A 22,661-nucleotide genomic window follows, 5' to 3' on the forward strand; every position below is an offset into this window, starting at 1 on the left:
TGTTTTTTTTTTTTTTTTTTTTTTTTTTTTTTTTGGCCCCTGTAGCTAAACGTCCGGCATGTCATCGAGTTGCAGCAAAGAAACCTTCGTCCCATCTCAAAACACCAAGCTCTCGGTCAAGTGCTCATCCCGTTCTTTGATTGACGGCCAAGCCTTCCAGGCTTTTCACCGGCCCACTTGGAAGAACTCAGCCCCCATATACTGTCTGTATCCGGTTGCATGCACTGATTCTGTAAAACCAAGGTTGTGGATCTGCGCCAAATAACGAGTTTTGCTGGTTATAGGTGATACACTGTACAGCGCAAAGGCACTTGGTGAGTACTGTATATGTCGAGTGTATTCTCAGGTGCGTTCAATAAGTTTCAGTCTCTGACAGCCATCGCCAATCGTTTGTTAAGCTCCGGTCGCTGAGTTGTAGGACTGCCAACCATACTCTGGCGGTGAAATTCGTTAGCTTCGTCTGGTATTGCTTAGGGTCAAACTGCTGAACACTGTCCGAAAAGGAGCGCAAACCTTGACGGACTATAACCTAGTCATCGGCAATCAGGTGCCACAATGCACCGTGCCATGGTGTGCAGAATCGTTGAGAATCTTGTTAATTATAAACAATCTCAATTGTTTAGTCATGTTGTAGTGGAAATTATCTCAAATATTGTTTTCATTCGTCAACAATCTCCAGGTCGACATTTGCAGCAGTTTGGCTTCGCCAAATACGGACCCAACCTCCCTACGACGGGGGAGTTGCCCATCGGTGAGGCGTCTGATCTCCGACAGACCCCGGGGATCCCACGTCTCAGGCCGGAACCGGGCGTATCCCAGTGCGCGTGTGTGTCGTCGTACCCTGGCCCACGTAGGCCTGACGTATCCGTGACAGCAGGGAGCTACTGCTCCCCAAAAAGTTAACTGCGGCATCTTCTTCATTTGACCGTGTTCCGCAGCCACGCTCAACATGGCTGCTTGTTGACCACCATGTGATTCTGGTTACTCCTATTGTGCTGCTGCATTAAAGCCACTCATATCGCCGCCCCTGAACCTCAAGCATCAACCGCAGCCAGTCATTTGTACTGTAGTAAGCAATCGCAGACCAATTTTCAGTCCAATCACGTCCAAAACATCCATTGTCGACTCGGGCACGTGATTCGACCTGCAATTGCAGCTAGCCACATGAGGCGCGTGGCTGTCGCTCGTCAGCAACCCAAGTCTGCTGCCCGTTTACAGTGCATCGCAGCGGCTTGGCTGCCTGGCAGATGACGATACTCGTGCAGCTCACGAGGGCGCTAGCTAAGAGCTCGACTGCCGACCGGACTTACCAGAAACATTTTGCAGCCGTTGGTCTGTCAACTGAAGATCTTGGTCTGGTCAAATCGTCTTTGGAGAAAATCAAGCAGCCGGCTGCAATGGGGTGGCCTGCGGAGTGGTCGCATGCAGAAACCGACCTTCTGCGTCAATAATTGAGGATCGACGTGCAGCTCCTGGTGTGGGACTTTTTGATGGCTTATTCGATTCATCATGACGCCTCCCAAGAACAGTTGCAGAACTGAAATGGCCACACGATGGAGCAGTTGAGAGACTTTTGCTGTATTTTGGTCAATCGTGCAACTTGTCGCTGCTTCTTGATGGATTGCTTGCTGATGATAGCCTAACCCTATAATTCACCATGTTTTGGCGGATGACCTCATCAGCACGTTGACAGTGACTTGCAAAAACAACAAGGCAATTCGAGTCGAGTCCTAAACCCCTGCACAGGCCGATCAAAGAAGTTCCCTCCCCTGGCAGCCACTACTGTAATTACATGCTCGACTCGCCATGTTTTTGCGGGGTGTTGCAAGCCAAGACAGCCCTATGTGGTATCAGCAATGCGCAGTCGGGCTGTACTGTAACGCTTGCTGCCTACCCCATACTATACAGTCTTTGGCCCCCGGCTGTTAAACATGAAAAGCCCCAGGCCTCCAACGATTGTCGCCACTCTGAACGCATACTTGCTTGCCTCCGTTACTCTCACCCACAAAACACGTACCGGATCTCAAAGAGTTAGTTATCCGCTGCCCTGGCCTGGACAGCTGACTTTTGTTTGTCATAGCGAGTTGAACCATGTTCAAGACATTATTGTAAATCAGTTTTTAACAGCTGCTACCCCCTTGACCCCTGCCTTGAAATTCAGTGACTATTTGGCCTCACCTGACAGCCAACACTCGAACCAACACCGCTGCATTTTTTGTTATAGACTCCTTTTCCCGTTCGCCTAGGAGATAAACAGCAGCCATGTCGGACAACACCCATTCTCATCACCATCCAGGCTCTGCTCCCCGACAAAGAGCACACTGCGACGAGATGCAGCGCAAAACCCGGGAGGAACGCGGCTTCGCCAAGGCCGAGTCATCGCTCCCCGATCTCTCCAAGTCGTCCAAACGCCTGAGCTCTAGCACACGCGGATTCAAGTTGAGCGATATTCTATCGTTCTTGGGCAACAAGAACCCCAAGCCTCGACCCATTACGGCTGAGGACACCGTCTGGCTGCTCGACAATGTCGCCTTTCGGGACGAGGCCAGCGGCCGTTGGGCTGCCGAGTTCGTCGCCGTTGCCATGGACCAGAAGCCCAGCGTCACGCCCTTTGATGTCGTGCAGGCAGTCGCGCGGACTATTGGTCTTAACGAGGCGGACGAGGGCCTTGAAATCCTAGAGCAGCGCCTGATGCCATTTTTGCAGGACATTTTGCCTGGACGCGAGGTTGTCGCGCTACATAGGGGTCAGCAGCGTCTCAGGTTCGGCCCGGGTGGCAGAAACGGAATCAGTAGCGACCTGCGTCACCTCCCTGAGAGCACGCCCGGGACGGTGGTCAACACTGTGGCCCAGGTCCCCGAGGGTGCAGACGGCCTACTGACCATGAAGACCTTCTTTGCCGAGGCTGAGGGATGGGCCGTCGTGTCTGACGTCGACGACACCATCAAGATCACCCAGACGTCTGATCCGATTGGCATCCTCCGCAAGACTTTTCTGGACGAGCCGACGCCAGTGCCTGGAATGCCAGAACTTTACAGCTGGCTGCAGGACAAGATAACACCCGCCGCCCCCTGGTTCTACCTCTCGGCCAGCCCCTACAACCTCTATCCGTTCTTGAGCGCGTTCAGGGACATGTACTTCCCTCATGGGCAACTGATTCTTCGGGATCAGAGTTGGATGAGCATCAGCGGCCTCCTCAGCAACCTGACACTGGGGACGGAGGAGTACAAGGTTTCCCGGCTGCAAAAGGTGCACAAGTGGCTCCCAAAGCGCAAGATGATCTTGATCGGAGACAGCACACAGAGTGATCCTGAAGCTTATGGCGAGATGTAAGTTTCTTTCTTGAATACAATCAACGGATGGTTATTGTTCACCGACTAACTGTTTCATTTCTCATCTACTAGATACCGTGGCAACCCTGGATGGGTCAAGCTTATACTTATTCGCAAAGTGACCGACATTGCGGCTGTCGGGATCGAGAGCAAGAACGAACCCAAGAGGTTTGAGGAAGCGTTCGAAGACGTGCCGCCGGACGCGTGGTACGTGTTTGAAGATCCCGCAGAGTGTCAGAAGCACATTGAACGGGTTTTGGCGGCGTAGAGTTAGCATAGGCATGGCCTGGTCTTGGTCTACTTTTTTGGGCTTGGTTGTGCAAGGTGTTCTTGGTTGGTGTTCCTAGGTTGGAGACATATGCTTCATGTGCTGGGTTTTTCTTTGCTCTCTCTTTTTCTATTATACCCTCTATGCCGCCTTTTGGGCTGATGTATGTTTGTCGATGATGTTAACTACCTTTCACCCTCTTTCCTACCACCTAGACTATAGTAACTGTTAATATTAGATCACTTCCAGTTTCCTGTATTTCAACATCAATTGTAACATTCTCTGCCATTTTATTATCTTACAATAAACCTCGAATATACACATAATTCTGCTTCTGTGCAAAGATCATGTACCTCAAAATTACCTCTATGCGAAAGCAGGTGCAATGACGTACGCCCAAGGCTTGTTTAGTTGGTGTGGTTACAGTGGAGATCTTGTCAAGAAGCACGCTCATGAGGTGGGGCAGGAAATAAAGGTGGAGAGCTATCGCAGTGCATCTGATGCGACCACGCAACGCGACTTGAACCCTGAGGAAAGGGAAAAAAAAAAAAAAGGCTACAAAAGGTACTATCTTGGATCGATCGCCAAGGAGTTCTCTCGCACGCCAGGTCGCACCAGATTCAGTGCGATCTATTGTTGGTTCTGCCTACATTCAATTGACCCCCAAGGTTGGCACCCGATCAAAGCGCCCGCCATGGCGACCGAAGATTCCAGATACAGGCAAAGCACCCAGTACCGCCTGTGGTCTTTTTCACCCTCACAACTCGCCGAGCTACGGTCGAAAACAAACCAACTTGCCAGCGCGAGCATATCCGGTCGATTGAGCGCACGCAATGGCGGCGAGGGCACGACGACGCCCATACCCGAGTTCCTGACGGCGGACGAGGAGCAGAAGCTGGTCACATTTTACACCACACAACTCCTGCGGGCTGCGGTATTCCTCGAGCTCCCTACCGAGGAGCGGGCCACGGCCGCCGTATTCTTCAAGCGCTTCTACGTCACCAACAGCGTCATGACGTATCCGCCCAGCACCATGATCAAAACCGCCCTCTTCTTCGGCGCCAAGGCCGAGGGCTTCTACATGCGGGTGGGCAAGATCGCCGAGAAGATTAAGGGCACCACCGTCGAGGAGATCCTGGCCGGCGAGTTTCTGCTGTGCGAAGGTATTCGGTTCGCCTTTGACGTCAGGCACCCCTACCGTGCGCTCGAGGGCGCCATCATGCAGCTCAAGGCACTGGAGGACCTGGACGAGAAGCACATCAAGGCGGCACATTCGCGGGCGAGGGAGATTCTCAAGTTTAGCGCCCTCGTCACCGACGCTTACTTCCACTACACGCCGAGCCAGATCATGCTGGCCGCGCTCTCACTCGCTGACCGAGCCCTGGCCGAGAGGCTGATCGACGAGAGCTTCAAGGTCAACGGCGTACACCTCCCTAAGAAGGATGCGAATGCAGCCGGGGCGGCGCCGGTGCCCGACAACGGTGGTAGCAAGGCAGCCCGGGCCAAGAACCGTGAGGCGGAGCGGGAGCGCATATTTGGCGCAGAGGTCCGAGACAAGGTCATGGCCGTCATACAAAGCTGCTCTGACATGATGTCGCACGAGCTGCCCGAACGTGACGACGGCTTCTGGAGCAACGAGGCTGGCGAGCTCTTTAAGCCCCTGACGAAGCGACTCAAGAAGTGTCGCGATCCGGACCGATCCGACCTCGTGGCGTTGCAAAAGGCACGACGCGAGCGAGCCCTCAACAGCGCCGACAGCGACGACGAAAGGGATCCTGGTAAGAAGGACAAAAAGGCCACCATCGAAGGAGATGGTTCAGTCTTTGGCGGGCCGATCGGAGCGGACGCCAGGGACCCAAAAAGGAGGAAGGTTAGCAATGACCCATTTGGACCGCCAATGTAAAGATAAATTCAGGGGATAGATGGTACTTGGCATAACTGTATAACAGGTGATAGGAACTACAGGACTATACATGATAATGCCAGCATTGACTTTAGTAATTTGTTAGACTACTGGTAAATGCTCACGCGAGCCGTGGAAATGTTGACACGATCTTGACTATGACTGTACTGTAATGAAGATCTTAATGATGGGCTATGTACATATTGTCTGCGGAGCGCCTAGATCCTGAAGCTAATCTCCTCTAGCAGGTTCCTCTCCTCTGGTAATAGATGTACGTGATTCGGCACCTCTACCAACCCTCTGGCGATGAGAATGCACTGCTCGCCCTCCGCCTCTGTGGAGCTCGCCTCAAGATCCTGCGCCGGGTCAACTTCGATCTTGGCCGTGTTCATCTCCGCATGCGATTTGCCCTTGGGCTCCTTGCCGTCCCTTTGCCATGCGGAGCCCGTCTCCTCGGGAGACCACCAGTAGGCCGGGAACCTGCGCTGCACGTTGTTGACCAGCAGCGCAACACCCAGCATCAAGGCGCACCCCAGCAGCATTATGGGTATGTACCACCAGCCGAGCGCGAGGATGCGGTCGTCGACGACGGCCATCAGCGCCGTGGCACCCGCGGGCGGGTGGACCGTCCCCGTCAGGGCCATGCAGGCCGTCGCGGCGGCGCACGCCAGAGCTCCGCCGACCCAGCGGTAGACGAGGGAACGGAAACCGAGAGTCGGGTCGTCGGACGTGCTCTGCAGCAGCCGTTCCGGGCCGCCAAAGATGGTGGCGACGATGGTTCCGACGAGGGCGCTGACGACCTGCCCGAGGATGGCGTTCCGTGGTTGGGCCAGCGGGGCCTCTATGGAGTAGAACTCAAGGACTGCGGCGGCTCCCTGTCGATTCTTGGTTAGCCTGCTGCTCGATGGCTGTATTTTTTTCTTCTTTATGCTTTTGGGTATTTGATGGCTCGACGGTGACGATGGTGGCGGTATCGATTATGGCGGTGGCGGCTTACAAAACTGGCTACTATCATGGGCGCATCATGCGCGCGGAATTCACCGACATGGTGATTCACGGTCAGTATGAGCAAGATGGACGCAAAGACGCCAACAAAGGCCCAAAAGATGTAAACGAGGTTGCCGACTGCCTGCTGAGGCCGGTCTGGGTGCCGATGGCCAAGGAATCGTGCCAGAGGATATGGCAGCCGGTGACTCGGGTTCCTTGGGATCCAGGGATTCAGGTATGAATCAATGTTGAAGTGCCATTTCGTGAGTCGCGGCGCCATCTTCCTACTTCTTGTATCCCCTCGGTCAAGCCTGATTCCCACGTCTTTTTGCCCTGCGCTGCGCTAGGAGTTTCCGAACCAGCACCGTTCCAGTTTCGTGATTTGGCTCGCTAGCAAACTATGTATGCAGCGTATGTTCCCTCCGAGTAATATCTCGACAAATGGTCAATGGTCATGAAAACATAAGGGTCGTCACGGTCGGCTTCATCTTTTGTCTACCTTTTTTTTACGAGCAAGAATGCCTTCCTTGAATGATGCCGACCATCCCCGAGAAACCGAGGGCATCTCCGGACCTCCATTCTTTTCGTCACAGACAATAACTCTAACATAGTTAGGCTCATTGACCAAGTCCAGTACTTGTGTTCCGAGAGACCGGTTATGACTAAAAAAAAACCCAGAGTCGTGGAGCAGAAACGTAATGGAAATGCGAAACGGGTCACAGGTGCCAAGGTGTGGTAGGCTGTGGCTAGTGTGCTGGGTGCCCTCAGGTCTGACGTCAAACTGTGGCTGGTGGGACCTTTTCCAGCCACGGACATTCTATCCACTTGAGCTCCCCCAGTTCCCCGCATTCCATCCAGGTCTGGCTCGCTTCAATGCCTGTGAGACTGTAGCCTGGAGCTAGCTCGACCTCGACCAGTAAAAAGCAACCAAGTTCTGCTGTGCCGTTGTCGCACGTTCGAGAACTCCTCTGATGGCCATGTCTTCCGATAGATTGAGTGCCTACGCGTATGCACCCATTTGTATTAGTTTCTTACAAATGAAGCTGACATGACCTCCTGCCCATTGATTAAAGTCAAACCTTGATCTCGCATTCCTGCCGTTCAATCTACCCCTGATTGTTACCGTCTGATATCCAATCTGTCCGTCTCAAACCTAACGCGATGTCTTCTTCGTCTGACTCCCACCACGGCAGCCGCCGAGGCGGTCCCACCGGAACCTTCTTCAATCACTCGAGTGCCGCGCGCGTTTCAACCGACGCCGTCCTTGCCAAATCCATCCGAGAGGCATACCCGCAACTCGAACTGATCATTGTACCCGCGCAAACAACGAATCTCTTTACCTACGCCCAGGCCGGCCATGCGAAGCTGACCCCGATCGAAGACGAAGCCAACGAGTCGCTGCCGTCATCGCTGAGCTGGGAGATATACGCCGCGCCCGGGAAGCGCATCGATGGCTCCCGGGGAGGCTTGGTCCAGCGACCCCTGTTTGGCAAGTACGCGTACAGCTGGCAGGATACCGAGTTTATCGTCTACTACGCCGACGGCAGAGATGGCCAGGCGGCGTACCCTACCACCAATAACTTCTACCTCCTCACATCGCCGGCCAACCGGGGCAAGGCAGAGAGCTTGTTGGTTGCGGCCGGCTTTTGGAGCCAGGAGCTGCACGATGAAGTCCTGGTCTTTGACGGCGGGTTCTGGACCAAGTCGCGGGACCTGTACAAGAGTATACAGAAGGCGTCATGGGACAACGTCATCTTGGATCCCGATGTATGTTAGCCCGGTTGATAATAGTCCAGAAAAGCCAGAGCTGACAATCGCGCCGCACCTAAACAGATGAAGCAGGCTTTGATTGACGACCACATGTCTTTCTTCAAATCTCGTGACCAATACCAGAAACTTAAGGTCCCTTGGAAAAGGGGTATTATCTACTATGGCCCACCAGGGAACGGCAAGACTGTCAGCATCAAGGCGACCATGAACATGTTGTCCAAGCTGAAGGACCCCGTGCCAACACTCTACGTCAGGAGCCTGGTAAGCTGGGCGGGCCCCGAGGCAGCTCTGTCCATGATATTCTCTGGGGCGAGAGCGATGGCACCATGCTATCTGTGAGTGTTGGTCCAAGACGTAATCCGTAATATGGAGGGCTTATGTCCTACTAACATGAGAAACAGCGTCTTTGAGGATCTCGACAGCATTGTTTCTGACTCTGTTCGCTCGTACTTTTTGAACGAAGTGGACGGACTCAAGAGCAACGACGGCATCTTTATGATTGGCAGCACCAATCACCTAGAGAGGCTTGACCCCGGTATCTCCAAGCGGCCATCTAGGTTCGACCGCAAGTACCTGTTCCCCAACCCCAGCAGAGATCAGCGCGTAGCATACTGCCGTTTCTGGCAGGGGAAGCTGGCCGACAACAAGGACATTGAGTTTCCGGACAGTCTCTGCGGGGCGGTGGCGGACAAGACTGACAAGTTCAGTTTCGCGTACATACAAGAGGCGTTTGTGGCATCGCTCCTGGCTATTGCGCGCACATCAAAGCAGGCGGACGATGATGACTGGGTCAGCGTAGCGACCCCTGGCACCGAAGACAGCGATTATGAGAGTGATGACAGCAACGATGACGACGATGATGATCTAAAGAAGTTGGTCCTCTACAAGGAGATGATGAAGCAGATCAAGATTCTCAGAGACAGCATTGACAGCAGCGATGACTAGGCGCTTGCTGCCAAGACGGAGAAGTTTTTGGAGATATGACAACATCCGTACAGCGATGAATCGAGGTATTTGCAAACAAACACTGCTCATCAACATACACTATGATATTTTCTGGGCGAGCTGTAATGTCGTGCAAAAGCCAGGATACGAACATATAAAACTTTTGGATCTAGCCTAGATTAATTACTAGACAGTCACGGATGCGGGTTAGTGTCACCAAACCCAAGATTTCAACTCTTTTCTACTAGTCTCGCCGGCTTGGCACCTTTGAGTTTTCGGCAAAGCACGGGAGCCCTTGGAGCAGTTCTGTAGGCTGGTCAAGTGACAAACTGCAGCGACAATCCCACTACCGATACACGCTGCGACTGTCCTTGATCTCTCACCCGAGGCTGACAAGGAAAGCTAGCCGTATGGATTGGCACTAAAGTGAAGATAAACAAACTCGAGACTTTGGATCGACGGGGGATTTTTGAAGATACATCTGGGACTCGTTTGAGCCCTTGGGGCCAGTGAGACCTGAGGTGTATTTAGAGATGCTACCTCGATGGAAGGCTTGAACGTGTGTTCTCCAGCACATTAACGGTGGACACTCAGTCTACTGTAGGTCTATTTCATAACCCTATAAACCTGGTATTCGTCTCCCGCACTGACCGGCAGAATATTAAACGTAGCGTAACTGTCAATGTTTTCAGGCTCCAGCACGTTGAAAACATGAGCAGCATTCTTCTGCCGTGTGCTCACCCAATACCCACCGGCTGGGATGGTGACAATCTTGTTGAACGTCTCGGTCGTCAGGGTGGTGCGCGCAATGCCCTCGTACTTGTTCCGATCCAGCGTGGCGCTGGTGATGTTGAAAGCTTCGACGCGACCAGTAAAGGCTGCGGGCAGCTCCTCCACGACTACCGCGGCGGCGCGCAGGCGGTCGGCTGCGTCGTGCCAGGCCCTGGAGAAGACGTAGGCTTCGGGGCGGGAGCGGGTCAGATTGGCGACAGCAGGGGTGCTGTTCATGAAGGTGACGGGGACGTCGATCAGCGTCCCGTTGGGCGCATTGACAAAGGTCCAAGAGATGTTGGTCGGCCGCAGGTAGTCGGTGACGACGATATCCCGATTGTTGGATATGAAGTCGGCCCGCGCCGCTTCGATGGTGGAGTAGACGTGTGCGGCATTGTCGGCGGCGGTCTGCACAAGGGCCTCGACGAGGGTCAAGCCCGTGGCAACCCGGCGCTGGAACTGCTGGTCCGCCAGACCGATGCCGCGCGTCTCTGACAAAAACATGACGGCCTGCGACAACCCTACGGACGTATCGCCCATCTTGGCATCACCCGTGGTCTCCTCCAAGACGACGCCACCGTTCTGGTCGAGGGAGCCGACGACGTACGGGCTGTGGCGCAGGCCGCGAGCGTCGAGAGCCGAGGCGATGGCGTCTGTGAAGAGCCCCTCGGATAGGGCCCTGATGTCCTTGTGAATGTTCAAGTTCTTCATGGCGCTGAACTGCGAGTCCTGGGACGACAGCCAGGTCTTCCCAGAGGCGTCGTAAGCCCTCGAGGCGGAATACTCGTGGCAGTCGACGCCGACGTGCGGGGCAAAGTCCATGACGAGCTTCTTGATGTCACGCGTCTGCTGGCGGGCCATCTTGGTGTGGTCGCGGTTGGGGTCCAAGGAGGTGGCGAGGTAACGCTGGAAATAAGCTACACCGTCCGGGTTGTAGCGCGGCAGCATCAGGATGTCCACCTTGTCGAGAACCGAGAGGGCCCAGGTGGCATTGGCGTCAAACTTGCCTAGCAGGGCAAGGAGGGCCTGGTCGCCTGCGGGCTCGTTGCCGTGAACTCCTCCTTGCATCCAGACACGAACCTTTTCCGACTGTGTGGTATTGGCATGACTTGAAAGACCACCAGAGGAAACCTTGGGCTCGTCGGAAGACGTCGACAAGAAGACGTATGGCAGTGAGCGTCCTTCTTCGGAACGGAAAGTCGGGTTGTGGTACGTCATCCATTTGTTCCGGGCGGCAAGCGTCTGCAAGAAATGCTCGAGCTCAAACTGAGGCGTTGGGCCGCTTGTACCATTGGAAAAGGCCATGGGGACTGTAGCCGGCTTCTGAAACGCCGGTGACAGCACCTCAACGTCCCGCAAGTCGGAGAAAAGTTGGGCCACGACCTCGCTATCCTTGGCGACGCGGACCTGGTTGTCAGCATAGCGCAGAGCACACGCTTGCCGAGCCCCGTGGAGTAGAACCAAGACGAAAGGAGCTAAGCGAAACATTTTTTTTTTTTTTTTTTCCTTTTCGCAACAGGCACTCGGTAAACGGTACAAAGCAAGTTTAGAAAAAAAAAACAAAAAACAGCAAAGGTTGAGTGAGTGAGGCTAAGGACGTGGACTTATACAAGTTGATGATAACCTTTCAAAGCCCGCACTCCCCCTCCACCATTGATAGGGATTTTTTTTTCTCCTTTCGTCGATGCAACCATCCGATTCGCCGTCATCACTTACTCCATAAAAACATAGTCTTGGCAGTCAAACCAGCGGGTTGGAAAAGAATCGATCGGAAATGAAGCCTAGAATGCCAAGACTGCCTTTACCTCCCCCCACTCAACGGTACGTCGGCATAGGATCGGGCAGGCAGCCTATGTAACTGGAAAATATTCCTGAAATTTAATCATGGCCCAATGCAATCCATTCCGGCAGCGGCTCTACGCCCCACCTTTTCCCAAACCCTCCACCTCCAGATGCCGGTGCCGCGAGCTCCTCGTCGGTCAAGTTGCGAGCGTTGGCGTAGAGCTGCTCGAGCGTCGCATGACGCTGCTCGGGCGTGCCATAGAAATTCTTGTCGGCGATGACCACGCCAGCGCTCTTGGAGACGAAGTTGTCGGTCGGGCGCCGATACGCAAGACCCAACCCCTTTGCTGCGGCTGCGGGATAAAAGGGCTCCTCGTTGGCAACGTCCTGATACTGCGGGGCGCAGCTTTTGAAGTTGACGCGCGGGAAGGACGCGAAGAAGGCGTCGTATTTCGGATCCAGGGCCTGCGCTAGATTGGAGATCTTGTCCGAGTCGGCCGCGGTTGCGGGGTCCGTCGTGACGTTGTACGGCTGCGACGGGTTGAAGACGGACCACGGGTCGCGGCAGGTTCCTTCGGCACACGACTTGGTGACGAGCAAGAGGGCATTGAGCCGGCTCTCCACGGCTGCCTGCTCCGGCTTTCCGGCTAGGTTCACCAGCTCAAAAGGGTCCGCGATGGTGTCGTACAGCTCGGCCTTGCCGTTGCACCAGACAGAGTAGAGCCAAGAACGACGGTCGGCCAGGATTCGCACCGTCTTGTAGGTCGTGTTGAAGAACGGCGCGCCCAATTCCCTGCCGTTGGGAGACTCGATCGTGTTTGAGCCCCAAAACTCGATGGCCAGCGTCTCCTTGCTGTTACCGTCCCCAGCGCCGGCGCCCGTGCTGCCTGTGGGGTCCTTCCACTGCGCCAAGAGGCTCTGCCCATCCAGGAACGGTGGCCAGTCAGCCCTGGGAAGTCCGGCAATGTCCAGGAAGGTCGGAGCCAGATCCACATGGATGCCCGGAATCGTCGAAGTGACGTTCTTGGGAATGCCTGGCCCGCGTACTGCGAATGGGAGATTTGTATCCTCGCCATAAAAGAGCGCCTTGCCGCCAGGTAAACGGTGCTGCCCAATGTGATAGCCATTGTCTGTGGTATAAATCACTATGGAGGCCACTTGAGTTAGTTCCGCAACTGGTAAACAAACAAAAACCTCCACACATACACACACACACACACACACACACACACACACACACACACACACACACACACACACACACACACACACACACACACACACACACACACACACACTCGTTACTAACCAAATGTGTTGTCCAATTGTCCGCTGGCCCCAAGCATGGCCATTACATCCTCGATAATCTCGTCCACGCCTTGCAACGCCTCGGCCCTGCGCTGGTAAGAATAGTCGGTCCAATTCTGAATAGTCTCATTCATGAGTGGGAGATAACGCGGCCATCCTCCAATGCCAGCCTGAAATTCTTCAGCAGGGTTGTAATTGGGCAGACGTGGCACGCGCAGCCCTTTGAGTGTGTCGATGTGGCGGGCAAGTGGAGTCGCCGTGTTTGCGTCGTTCTGTACGTGTGGCGAGTACGGCGATATTTGTAGATAAAACGGATCCGCCTGCTTTAACAGGCCGTCCAATCTAGCCAGTCTGTGAAGCGAGCAATGTGAGCTAATGCAGCAGTAGCTTCCGTTTTGGTAGCCAGTGGTCGCTTACGACTTGATACGAACAACGTCGGTGCTATGAAATCCCTTGTAATAGACAGGACGCTCCCCGTTCTGTGACATGATAGGCACATTGTAGTAGGTTGTGTAAGGGTCAAGCTTGAGGGATCGAGTTAGCAGATGCAGTCTAAAGACAAAATGCTGTCTGCTGGAGAACTTACCAAAGAATCAATGTGATCCCACCCCTTCGGTGTATTGTTGTAGTTGACGACGTTGTAGCCTGGACACCGTTGGAGCTTAGCACCTTTACTACCAATAAAGACAATCCGTCCCTGTCAACTTACCATTTAAGAACTTGCCCACATATTCGGCTTTATAACCAGCCTTTTTAAGCCAATGAGGTAAATAGTCCTCGTCTATACCGGACGCCAGCCATTTGTCGTAATTACCCCTACATGTGAATTTTCAATACAATGTCTCGGCCAAAAATCTGCCATGCATCCCAGACTTACCCTGGTTGTCTTACACTGGTGTTGTTGGTGTTGTGCGTTACTTGTCCTCTCAAGAAACCAGCACGCGACGGGCAGCATTGCGCAGTGTTGGTGAAATGATTGCTGAACTGAACTCCTTGTTCAAAGATTGCGCGATGCAACACTGGCTGGAAGTCGGTAGAGCCCAGCCGCCGGTCTTGATCATCAGACATAATCAATATAATATTTGGCTTCTTGGCATCACTGGCAACAGCTAATGCCGTACAAGCCAGGGATAGGGCAGGAATTAGTTTTGAGAACCGCATGGCTTCGTAAAATGACAGGCGGTGAAGCAAGCTTTGCCAGACTTGAAAGAAAGGATGAAATAAAAATAGCTTTAAAAAAAACGCCGAGATTCTTGATATGATTCTAATTTTTGAGTTTTGTGATTATTCGAATTGTCGGCATTGACCCGGTCCTAGTCGCACGTTATATGCGGGGATAATGGTGCGAGCTTACGACTGCTTGGGGAACCAATAAAAAACCTAATCTCAGGGCTCATCCCTGAAGCCCAGAGTTCCACAATTGATCCATTTCGTTCGCTTCGCTCCATTTTGTAACTTAATTGCGGGTTTGCAATGTATTTGTAAGCCCATGCAAAAAACGTTTTGATTTAGGTTTAAGGACAATTTGTTGAATTTCGCCGTTTATAACGGCATTTTCGGCATTTTGGCGAAAAATATTTCCATATTATTCCACAATTACGCAAAATATTAAAAAAGAATTCGTTAAAAATAGGAATTATTAATAATATGGGTTGCTAACAGGGGTTTAGGCATTAGCCTAGGTACGACGTGGTGCTAGTTGCGCTATAAGGCCTGTAATTACAGGGTTTAAATGCACTAAATTATTCAATAAAATGGCTAACTAATTTTAAAATTAATAATTTATTTATCGGTGGGGGAAATTTTGCTTTATTTCCCTTATATATTGTCCGACATTAAAATGGGGGTCCGGACGCCAAAATAGTCTCAGTGCTCAGACTAGACCCCCCTGCTTCGCAGTGGGGACCGAGCGCTTAATATACCTTTCAACCATCTGGCTTTTCGACCAATTACATTGGCCGAAAAAATCGCGCTCGTTCTTGTCTAAGGATATTTTGTCGCATTTCGCCGTTTATAGCGGTACCACCAACGATAATTTGTCGCATTTCGCCGTTTATAACGGGTATATATATTATATTATAAATAGGCCTTATAAACGCCCTGCGACGGCACGTTTAATGCAATTACTTGCATTTTTTACACGCGCAACCAATTAAACAGCGGTATAATTGATATATTATTTCTAAAATATTATAGCAATAAAATCAATACAATTACGGTATGCAATTAAATATACGAATAAAATATTAAATAAAAATTATAAAAATGTAGAATAAATTGCGTTAAATTAATTGGAGCATAAAAGATTCGGTATTGAAAACCGCGTCCTTAGATTTTATTTTTATAAGTCTTATTTAATTGAATAAAGCAAAAAATAGAAAAAAGCATAAATTTAACATTTCGTTTTATAATAAGATAATATGAGCGGGTATTATAAATTAGATTTCACGCTGACGTTCTTTTATTAATTTTATTCAACCCCTGAAATTTTGGTTTTATTATTGTAAAAATTGGTTAAAATATTCAAACGTTTCGATTGTAATTTTTATATAAAATTATATATATTTTACATATCCGCCTATATAACGGCTTATATAAATCGATATATGAGCCAAATTCAAATATTATATTAAATATATATTTACCATCCCCCACGTGCAAAATGCATAAAGTTCGGCCTCAAAATAAAATAATATAAGATTAATTAAATAAAGCAAAAAATCGATCAAAAATATATTTAGGATTTCTTTTATATAAAAGATTTTTTTTAAAACAGACATTATAAACTGGATTTAATGAAAACGCTTGCTTATATACGTAGTCCAATCCCTGTAATTTTAATTTTATTACTATAAAAATTGGTAAAAATATAAACGAGTTTTAATTGTAAATTACATATTAAAATGTGTTTACTTTACCTATCCATTTACTTAACTGCTTATATAATACGATATATACACCAAAGCCTATTATAATAGTATATATATATATATATATATATACACGACCCTCCACGTGCAAAAAATATAAAATTTGGTCAAAAATTAAGAATAATATTCAAAAAAATCGAGAATCGAAACGAAAATCGAAAAAACAGTACCGCCATGGACGGATTAAAAGCAAATGGTATCCAATTCGGCCATTATAATAAATTAAAAGATAAATTAAATCGCTGCTAATAACGGTATTAAACGTTATTTTTAACGATATTTTTTTTAATATTTTGCGTGGTTGTGGAATAATAAGGGAATATCGGTCGCAAAAAAGCCAAAAATACCGCCATAAAAGGCGAAAATTAACAAATTATCCTCAAACCTAAACCAAAACGTTTTTTTGGATAAACCCATAAATACATTGCGAAATCGCAATTAAGCTACGAAATGGATTAATTGTGGAATTTTGGGCTTTAGGGATAAACCCTGAATTTAACGCCAGAAAACGTTCCGGTATCGCACACGATTTTCCGAAAAAATTATTTTATATGGGTTTTGGAAAAAACAACTTTATCGCCATATAAATTATTTTTAAATCCGCATTAATTTGTTAATTTGGTGAAATTTTAGACGCGGTATAGGATAGTTAACTCGTATGTGCAAGGTGGGTGTTAAACCCGGTATATGGTAAACCCCATTTGCTAACCGTTAAATTGCAATTCCTGCAATATATAAAATATATAGCTGTAAATATGGTTAGCGCAGAGTTAGTTATATTAGCTACCCTGCATTATTCTATAACGGTTAGCACGGGCTAATTCTATTTATCACCCTATATTAAATAAATAAATAAATAAATAACAAATAAAACGTATACGCGTTTATATATACAAAGCTTTATATATCACGTTTTTGTTTATAATTTTAATAACAAAACAAATACGCTATATACAATTTAGCTTAGTGGTATAATACACGTACTATAGTTTATATTATATATACGTTGTAAATTACGTATTCGAATCCGTAAATGCGGATCTTCGATCCGGATGTCCGGAATGCGGGGTCACGTTATATGATTTGGTTTCATTTATATAATTAACCTGCCGACCTGATAAGCCTAACGGCCTATTATGTTCATATATGCATAGAAAATCTGCGACTATAACGGGATTTAAACCCACGCACTTTAACAACGTATATATAATATAAATTATGGTACGTGCATTATACCATTAAGCTAGATTATATATAACGTATTTGTTTTATTATTAAAATTATGAATAAAAACGTGATATATAAAGCTTTATATATATAAACGCGTATACGTTTTGTTTATTATTTATTTATTTATTCGATATAGGGTGACTCATAGAATAAACCCGTGTTAACCGCTATAAGATAATGCAGGGTAGTTAATATAATTAGCCCTCCGCTAGCCATGTTCACAATAGTCTCAATTCTTAAACTAGACGCCCCTGCTTCGCAGTGGGGACCGAGCGTTCCATATACCTTTTAGCCATATTGCTTTTCGACCAATTACATTGGCCGAAAAGAACGCGCTCGTTTTGGTCCGAGGATAACTTGTCGCATTTCGCCGTTTATGGCGGTATTACTAACGACAATTTGTCGCATTTCGCCGTCTATAGCTGGCATACATATTAAATTCGCATTATAATAGCAAAAAGAAAATGGTTTAACTATAATATGTAGTTGAATATTCGAATAAAAGAATAAATAAAAATTATAAAATTAGAATATAATTGTTATAGGGTAAGCCAACGGCCTAGGGACCGTTAAATATCTTTGTTGGTATTATTATTAACGCTGGGGGGAAAAAGGAAGGAAAAGGTGTACATCCGGGTCGTGGTAATATCCTTCCTTTTATATATTATCCCTAACCCGCTTTTATATCTTATTACGTAATACGTGCCTTAAATACGAATCTATAATATAACCCGCATTCGCCCGTCCTTTATCAGGTATAATCCCTATTTGGAGGTATAGGGATAATTTAGCGGGCGCGTGCTTTATTATAGCCCACCCGTCCATTATTTTGGGCGGTATAAGTCCGTAATTGGGTTTTGTTCGCCTATTTTCGGCCGCGGTTATATCGCGGGTTTTTTATCCCCCGTTCCGTTTACGGGCGGTTATCGTGGTTTACCTTTTTTTATTTTGGGTGGTATAGGTCCGTGGCCGGGTTTTATCCTCCTGTTTTTGGTTACGATTATATTGTGGGGTTTTTATCGTATTTACCGTTTGCGGGTGGTTATCGCGGTTTATTTTCCTTTTATTTTGGGCGGTATAAAACCATAGTCGGGTTTTACCCTCCTGTTTTTAATTATGGTAATATTGTGGTTTTTTTTATCGTACCTACCGTTTACGGGTGGTTGTCGCGGCTTACTTTCCTTTTATTTTGGGCGGTGTAAAACCGTAATCGGGTTTTATTTTCCTATTTTTAGCTGTGGTGGTGTCGTGGTTTTTTTATCGTACCTACCGTTTACGGGTGGTTATCGCGGTTTCCTTTTTTTTTATTTCAAGCGGTATAGGTTAATTTATTTACTAATATAATTTATTTCCCGTAATGGCTACGGTTTTTGCCTTTCCCATTTTTCCCGCGTTATAATTTTGGTCCTTTTTACCTTCCAATTCTTTTTAACCCGAATTCTTTTTATATTTTTATTTTTTCGTCCCCGTTTCCTCCTTTTTTTACCATTTTATCGTTTTTTTGCCGTTTTTCCATCGCCTTGTTTTTTAAATTTATATTACTTTTATTTTGTCCATCCTCGTTTCCTGTTTATTCCTATTTATTATTCGTATCGTTATTTATTGTTCCCAACTCGCCGTTATTATATCCTGGGTTTTTATTTTTTCAATCGCGTCGCAAATGGCGTTTGGTTAAATTAATACCGGTGGTAAAAATGGCCGGTCTCCTTACCGTAATGGTTAAATATTTTCGTCGCATAACGATTATAACCGCCTATTTGTAAATCGTATCGATTAAATTTTAGTTGGGTAATATTGCTAATTTATATTTGTAACGTTTTCGTCGCGTTATTGGAACCGCAAAATTCCAAAAAAGTTTAAATAACGACGAATATACCGTTCCGGAAAATGAATTTATTTTTTGCGTTTTTTGCGTAAAAACGTCCAAAACAAATGGGGTTTGGGAATATGGCCCTACCCCCGACGGTATTGGTTGCCAGCGATATTATAACACCAAAAAATCGTATTATTATGATAACGAAGCCGTTTACGTTTTTAATTTTATTTTTCGCCGCCGTTTACGTAAATTAAAAACCACGATTTATAATAATCGTTATATTATCCAATTTTTAATTTAAAACATTATCGTGGATAGTAAAAATATTTTTGGTAAAATTACCGTGCTATTTCGAAGCTTTTTTACCGCGTATATTAATTTGGTCCGCGCTAATTAGGACGTATAAAATAAAATGGCCAATTCCGGGGCCACGACGACCCCTATTAAAACTATAATTTTTATTATTATATTTTATATTTTCTTCTCGTAGCGGCGGTAACTGTGACCGTTAATTAGTACAAACTTTTGTACGCGGGTTTATTTATTTGGAAATACGTTTCCCTCCTTTAATATATAATTATTTCGATAATGTTATTAATTTTTAAATTTTTTAAAAACGTAATACGTCGCGTTATAAAAAGAATTTGCCAAAAGCGCGCCGAAATAATAATATTTTCGTTATTTTAAGTACCGTGTTAACCTTTTCCCCCGCTGCTTTTGTACGCCAGTTTCGTCCCGCCCACTCCCCGTGTTTTTTCGCCCTTATTATTACCACGCCCCGTTATTGTTTTGAAACTCCTTTTTCGCGTTATTTAATTATATTCCGTTTTATTTATACCCCGACCCGGTATATATTTGGTTTTTCGCGCCCCCGCGCTTTTATTTCGTCGCGCCTTCGTATTTTTGGTCGTAATATAGGTAAAAACCCGTTTTTTGGAAAATCCCATCGTAATTCTTTTTTAATTAAAAGTATTTTACGTCGTCGTACCGCCCTATTGCGGGAAATTAACTGATTCGTTAAATAATAGGAATTTCCGATTTCTGGGGACGACGCGGAAAATAATAAAATAAAGGAAAAGGACGTTAAAATAAAAAAGGGAAATAAAAAGGAAAAAAACCTGGATAATAAATCGGAGATTTATAATTCGGTTTTTAATTAATATTTTATCGCCGCGCAAAATTATTATTTCATATTATATATATTAATTTAATTTAAAAATTGGGTGGGTGGGATACGGTTACGCCGCCCCAAATACAAATGTGGTTTATATGGTCGTCGGTTCGTTTTTATTATTTTTCGCCCCGGTAAAAAGTTTAATTTCGCGTATTTTTTACCGTATATCTGGTTAAATTAATATTTATTTTAGGTTTACCGCGTCACTTTTTTACCGGGGAACTGTAAATTTTAAATTAATTATAATAAATCCCTGGTCCGGTTGGACATTTAATTATTAACGTCGTTTTAATATTGGGTTATTATTTATTTGGGCCGGCTTTTATTTTATTTCGAATTCGTCCAATACCCGTATATTTTCCACCGTTACCAAATCCTCCCACGTAAATTCGTCCTACCTTTTCCATTTTACGAAAATTTTGCGTTTGCGCCTTTTTTTTATTACGTTTTTCGCGGCCAGGATTTCCTCCATTACTAGTTTCAGTGCTTAGACTAGACCCCTCTGCGTCGCAGTGGGGACCGAGCGCTCCATATACCTTTTAGCCACATGGCTTTTCGACCAATTACATTGGCCGAAAAAATCGCGCTCGTTTTAATCTGAGAACAATTTATCGCATTGCGCCGCTTATGGCGGTATCCCCAATACCAAACCCAACGTCGTCGCAATACCCTTAATTACAACCACCGTTAACAAAAAAAAATTTATATAATGACTATTTATCCAAATTCACCATTATCCTGTTATTATTATATTTAAACAATTTTCAACCTAATAATGGAAAATATATTACCGATAATATTAATGGATTTACCCGAAAAAATATTTCCGTCCGCGCAAGCCATAGACCAGCATTTTACATTGGATTTAATATTATTACTTTTAACGTTATCGCGATTACTATCGCCTAATTCCTTTTTGGAAAATAAATCGGTGTTCAAACCGTATTTATTTAATTAACCGCAAACCACCCACGAATCCCAATCCGCAACAGAATTTACCACCTCGAAATTAAACCCTCAAACCAAATTTATTCGCGACACTATTAAACTTTGGCGTAACCGTTACCTCCGCACTAATTTTATACAATTTATATACGTTTGGGTAACCGCCGCAAATTCCCACGAAATTACCCGACCTACCTCCTCGCAAATATATTTTTTAAAAAAAACATTACGAAATTTTTAAATTCGAAACCGTTTACGCGTTAATAGGGTCAAATACCGTTTAAATAATAAATTTTTTACGTAAGGAATTTTAATAATTAATATAATATTTACGTTTTTTTAACCGGTTTGAACCTACAATTTTCCAATCCCCGGGAATAAAAAACTGTTCCGCTAAAAACGTAAACGATATAAATTGGTTTAAACAGGTATTCGATACGTTTACGCAAAAACATCCGTCCAAAACGCCAATATTATACAAATTTATATTTTTATTATTATTGCATTCCCGGGGCCACCGCCCGTTTTATCCATCGTTATAAATTTCGAACGTGGTATACCTGGAACCAAATATGTTTTTAAAAATTATAAACCCTTTAACGTTAAAAAACCATCGCGTTATATTAATATTAGCGCTTTTAACCCACGGATGTTCCCCCCAAAAAACAATTACTTGTTACGCGCATTCGCCATATACTTTATAAATAACGGAGTTTTACGACGTATTGTAAACACGTTATCTGGGTTTGGAATATGCTTATCTTATAAAATTACCAAACGGTAAACCTAACAACTTGTCGCCGTTACCCGAATACGTAATTAGCAATATTTACCTTTACCTTTTACCGCGAACAGCAATAATAATTATATACATATATATACACACACATATATATATACATATATACGTATATATATATCCATATATAAGCAAACCTAAAAAGGATCGCTCGTGACCCAGTATTATCCTTCGTGTATGATAATTTCAATTTCCTGGACAAAATACAAAACCTTGGATAAGGAAAATATAACCGAATGCAAAATTTAACATCGTATTTCCTTATATTAACGCCAGGATTTAAACGATACACGCAATTATAATGGTACGCCACCGTGCCTTTCCGCCAAAAATGGTTGCAAACGCCCGCTTTTTTACAATATCCGGAGAGCTATTACGAAAACGCCAAATATTATTGTAATTTTTTATTCCCTAACCGCTTATATACGCCTAAAACAATCCCACAATACCTTATCCTCGCACGATCTATTCCAATTTCCTATTTTATCCAAACCCCCGCTATTACCGAAAACGAAAAGGAATACGCAGGAATTATCCAAATGTACGAAATCTTTTTCAAACGTTTTTTTAAACCTGCAACCCGACCGTTTTAACTATTTTTCCGTGCTGCTCCTTATCCATAAAGATTAAAAAATAACGTTATATATCCGTACTATTTAGGGTATTTATATCGAAGTATCCCACCCTTTTAACAAAACATA

General features: G+C 46.3%; 5 protein-coding genes across 5 annotated transcripts; 3 read left to right on the top strand and 2 right to left on the bottom strand.

Moving 5' to 3' along the window:
* Positions 1 to 2,262: 2,262 nt before the first annotated feature.
* Positions 2,263 to 3,600, top strand: PpBr36_07968 (uncharacterized protein; the record flags this gene model as incomplete). The annotated part of the gene is made up of 2 exons (XM_029895101.1): positions 2,263 to 3,329; positions 3,405 to 3,600. The coding sequence occupies 2 exons, from the start codon at positions 2,263 to 2,265 to the stop codon at positions 3,598 to 3,600; spliced, it is 1,263 nt and encodes a 420-aa protein (XP_029748527.1).
* Positions 3,601 to 3,985: 385 nt separating this feature from the next.
* PpBr36_07969 (uncharacterized protein) lies at positions 3,986 to 6,731 on the top strand (the record flags this gene model as incomplete). The annotated part of the gene is made up of 3 exons (XM_029895102.1): positions 3,986 to 5,470; positions 5,857 to 6,351; positions 6,567 to 6,731. 3 exons carry the CDS (start codon positions 3,986 to 3,988, stop codon positions 6,729 to 6,731), a joined length of 2,145 nt encoding a protein of 714 aa, XP_029748528.1.
* Positions 5,722 to 6,770, bottom strand: PpBr36_07970 (uncharacterized protein; the record flags this gene model as incomplete). The annotated part of the gene is made up of 2 exons (XM_029895103.1): positions 5,722 to 6,378; positions 6,501 to 6,770. The coding sequence occupies 2 exons, from the start codon at positions 6,768 to 6,770 to the stop codon at positions 5,722 to 5,724; spliced, it is 927 nt and encodes a 308-aa protein (XP_029747932.1).
* An 881-nt stretch (positions 6,771 to 7,651) lies between these two features.
* PpBr36_07971 (uncharacterized protein) lies at positions 7,652 to 9,205 on the top strand (the record flags this gene model as incomplete). Its single annotated transcript, XM_029895104.1, has 3 exons — positions 7,652 to 8,257; positions 8,324 to 8,595; positions 8,662 to 9,205. 3 exons carry the CDS (start codon positions 7,652 to 7,654, stop codon positions 9,203 to 9,205), a joined length of 1,422 nt encoding a protein of 473 aa, XP_029747931.1.
* Positions 9,206 to 9,811: 606 nt separating this feature from the next.
* Positions 9,812 to 14,227, bottom strand: PpBr36_07972 (uncharacterized protein; the record flags this gene model as incomplete). The annotated part of the gene is made up of 7 exons (XM_029895105.1): positions 9,812 to 11,383; positions 11,897 to 12,903; positions 13,068 to 13,417; positions 13,484 to 13,590; positions 13,653 to 13,711; positions 13,776 to 13,882; positions 13,944 to 14,227. The coding sequence occupies 7 exons, from the start codon at positions 14,225 to 14,227 to the stop codon at positions 9,812 to 9,814; spliced, it is 3,486 nt and encodes a 1,161-aa protein (XP_029747930.1).
* Between the last annotated feature and the right edge of the window lie 8,434 nt (positions 14,228 to 22,661).

The sequence above is a fragment of the Pyricularia pennisetigena genome, chromosome 1, assembly GCF_004337985.1.
Source record: "Pyricularia pennisetigena strain Br36 chromosome 1, whole genome shotgun sequence".
Lineage (NCBI taxonomy): Eukaryota > Fungi > Ascomycota > Sordariomycetes > Magnaporthales > Pyriculariaceae > Pyricularia > Pyricularia pennisetigena.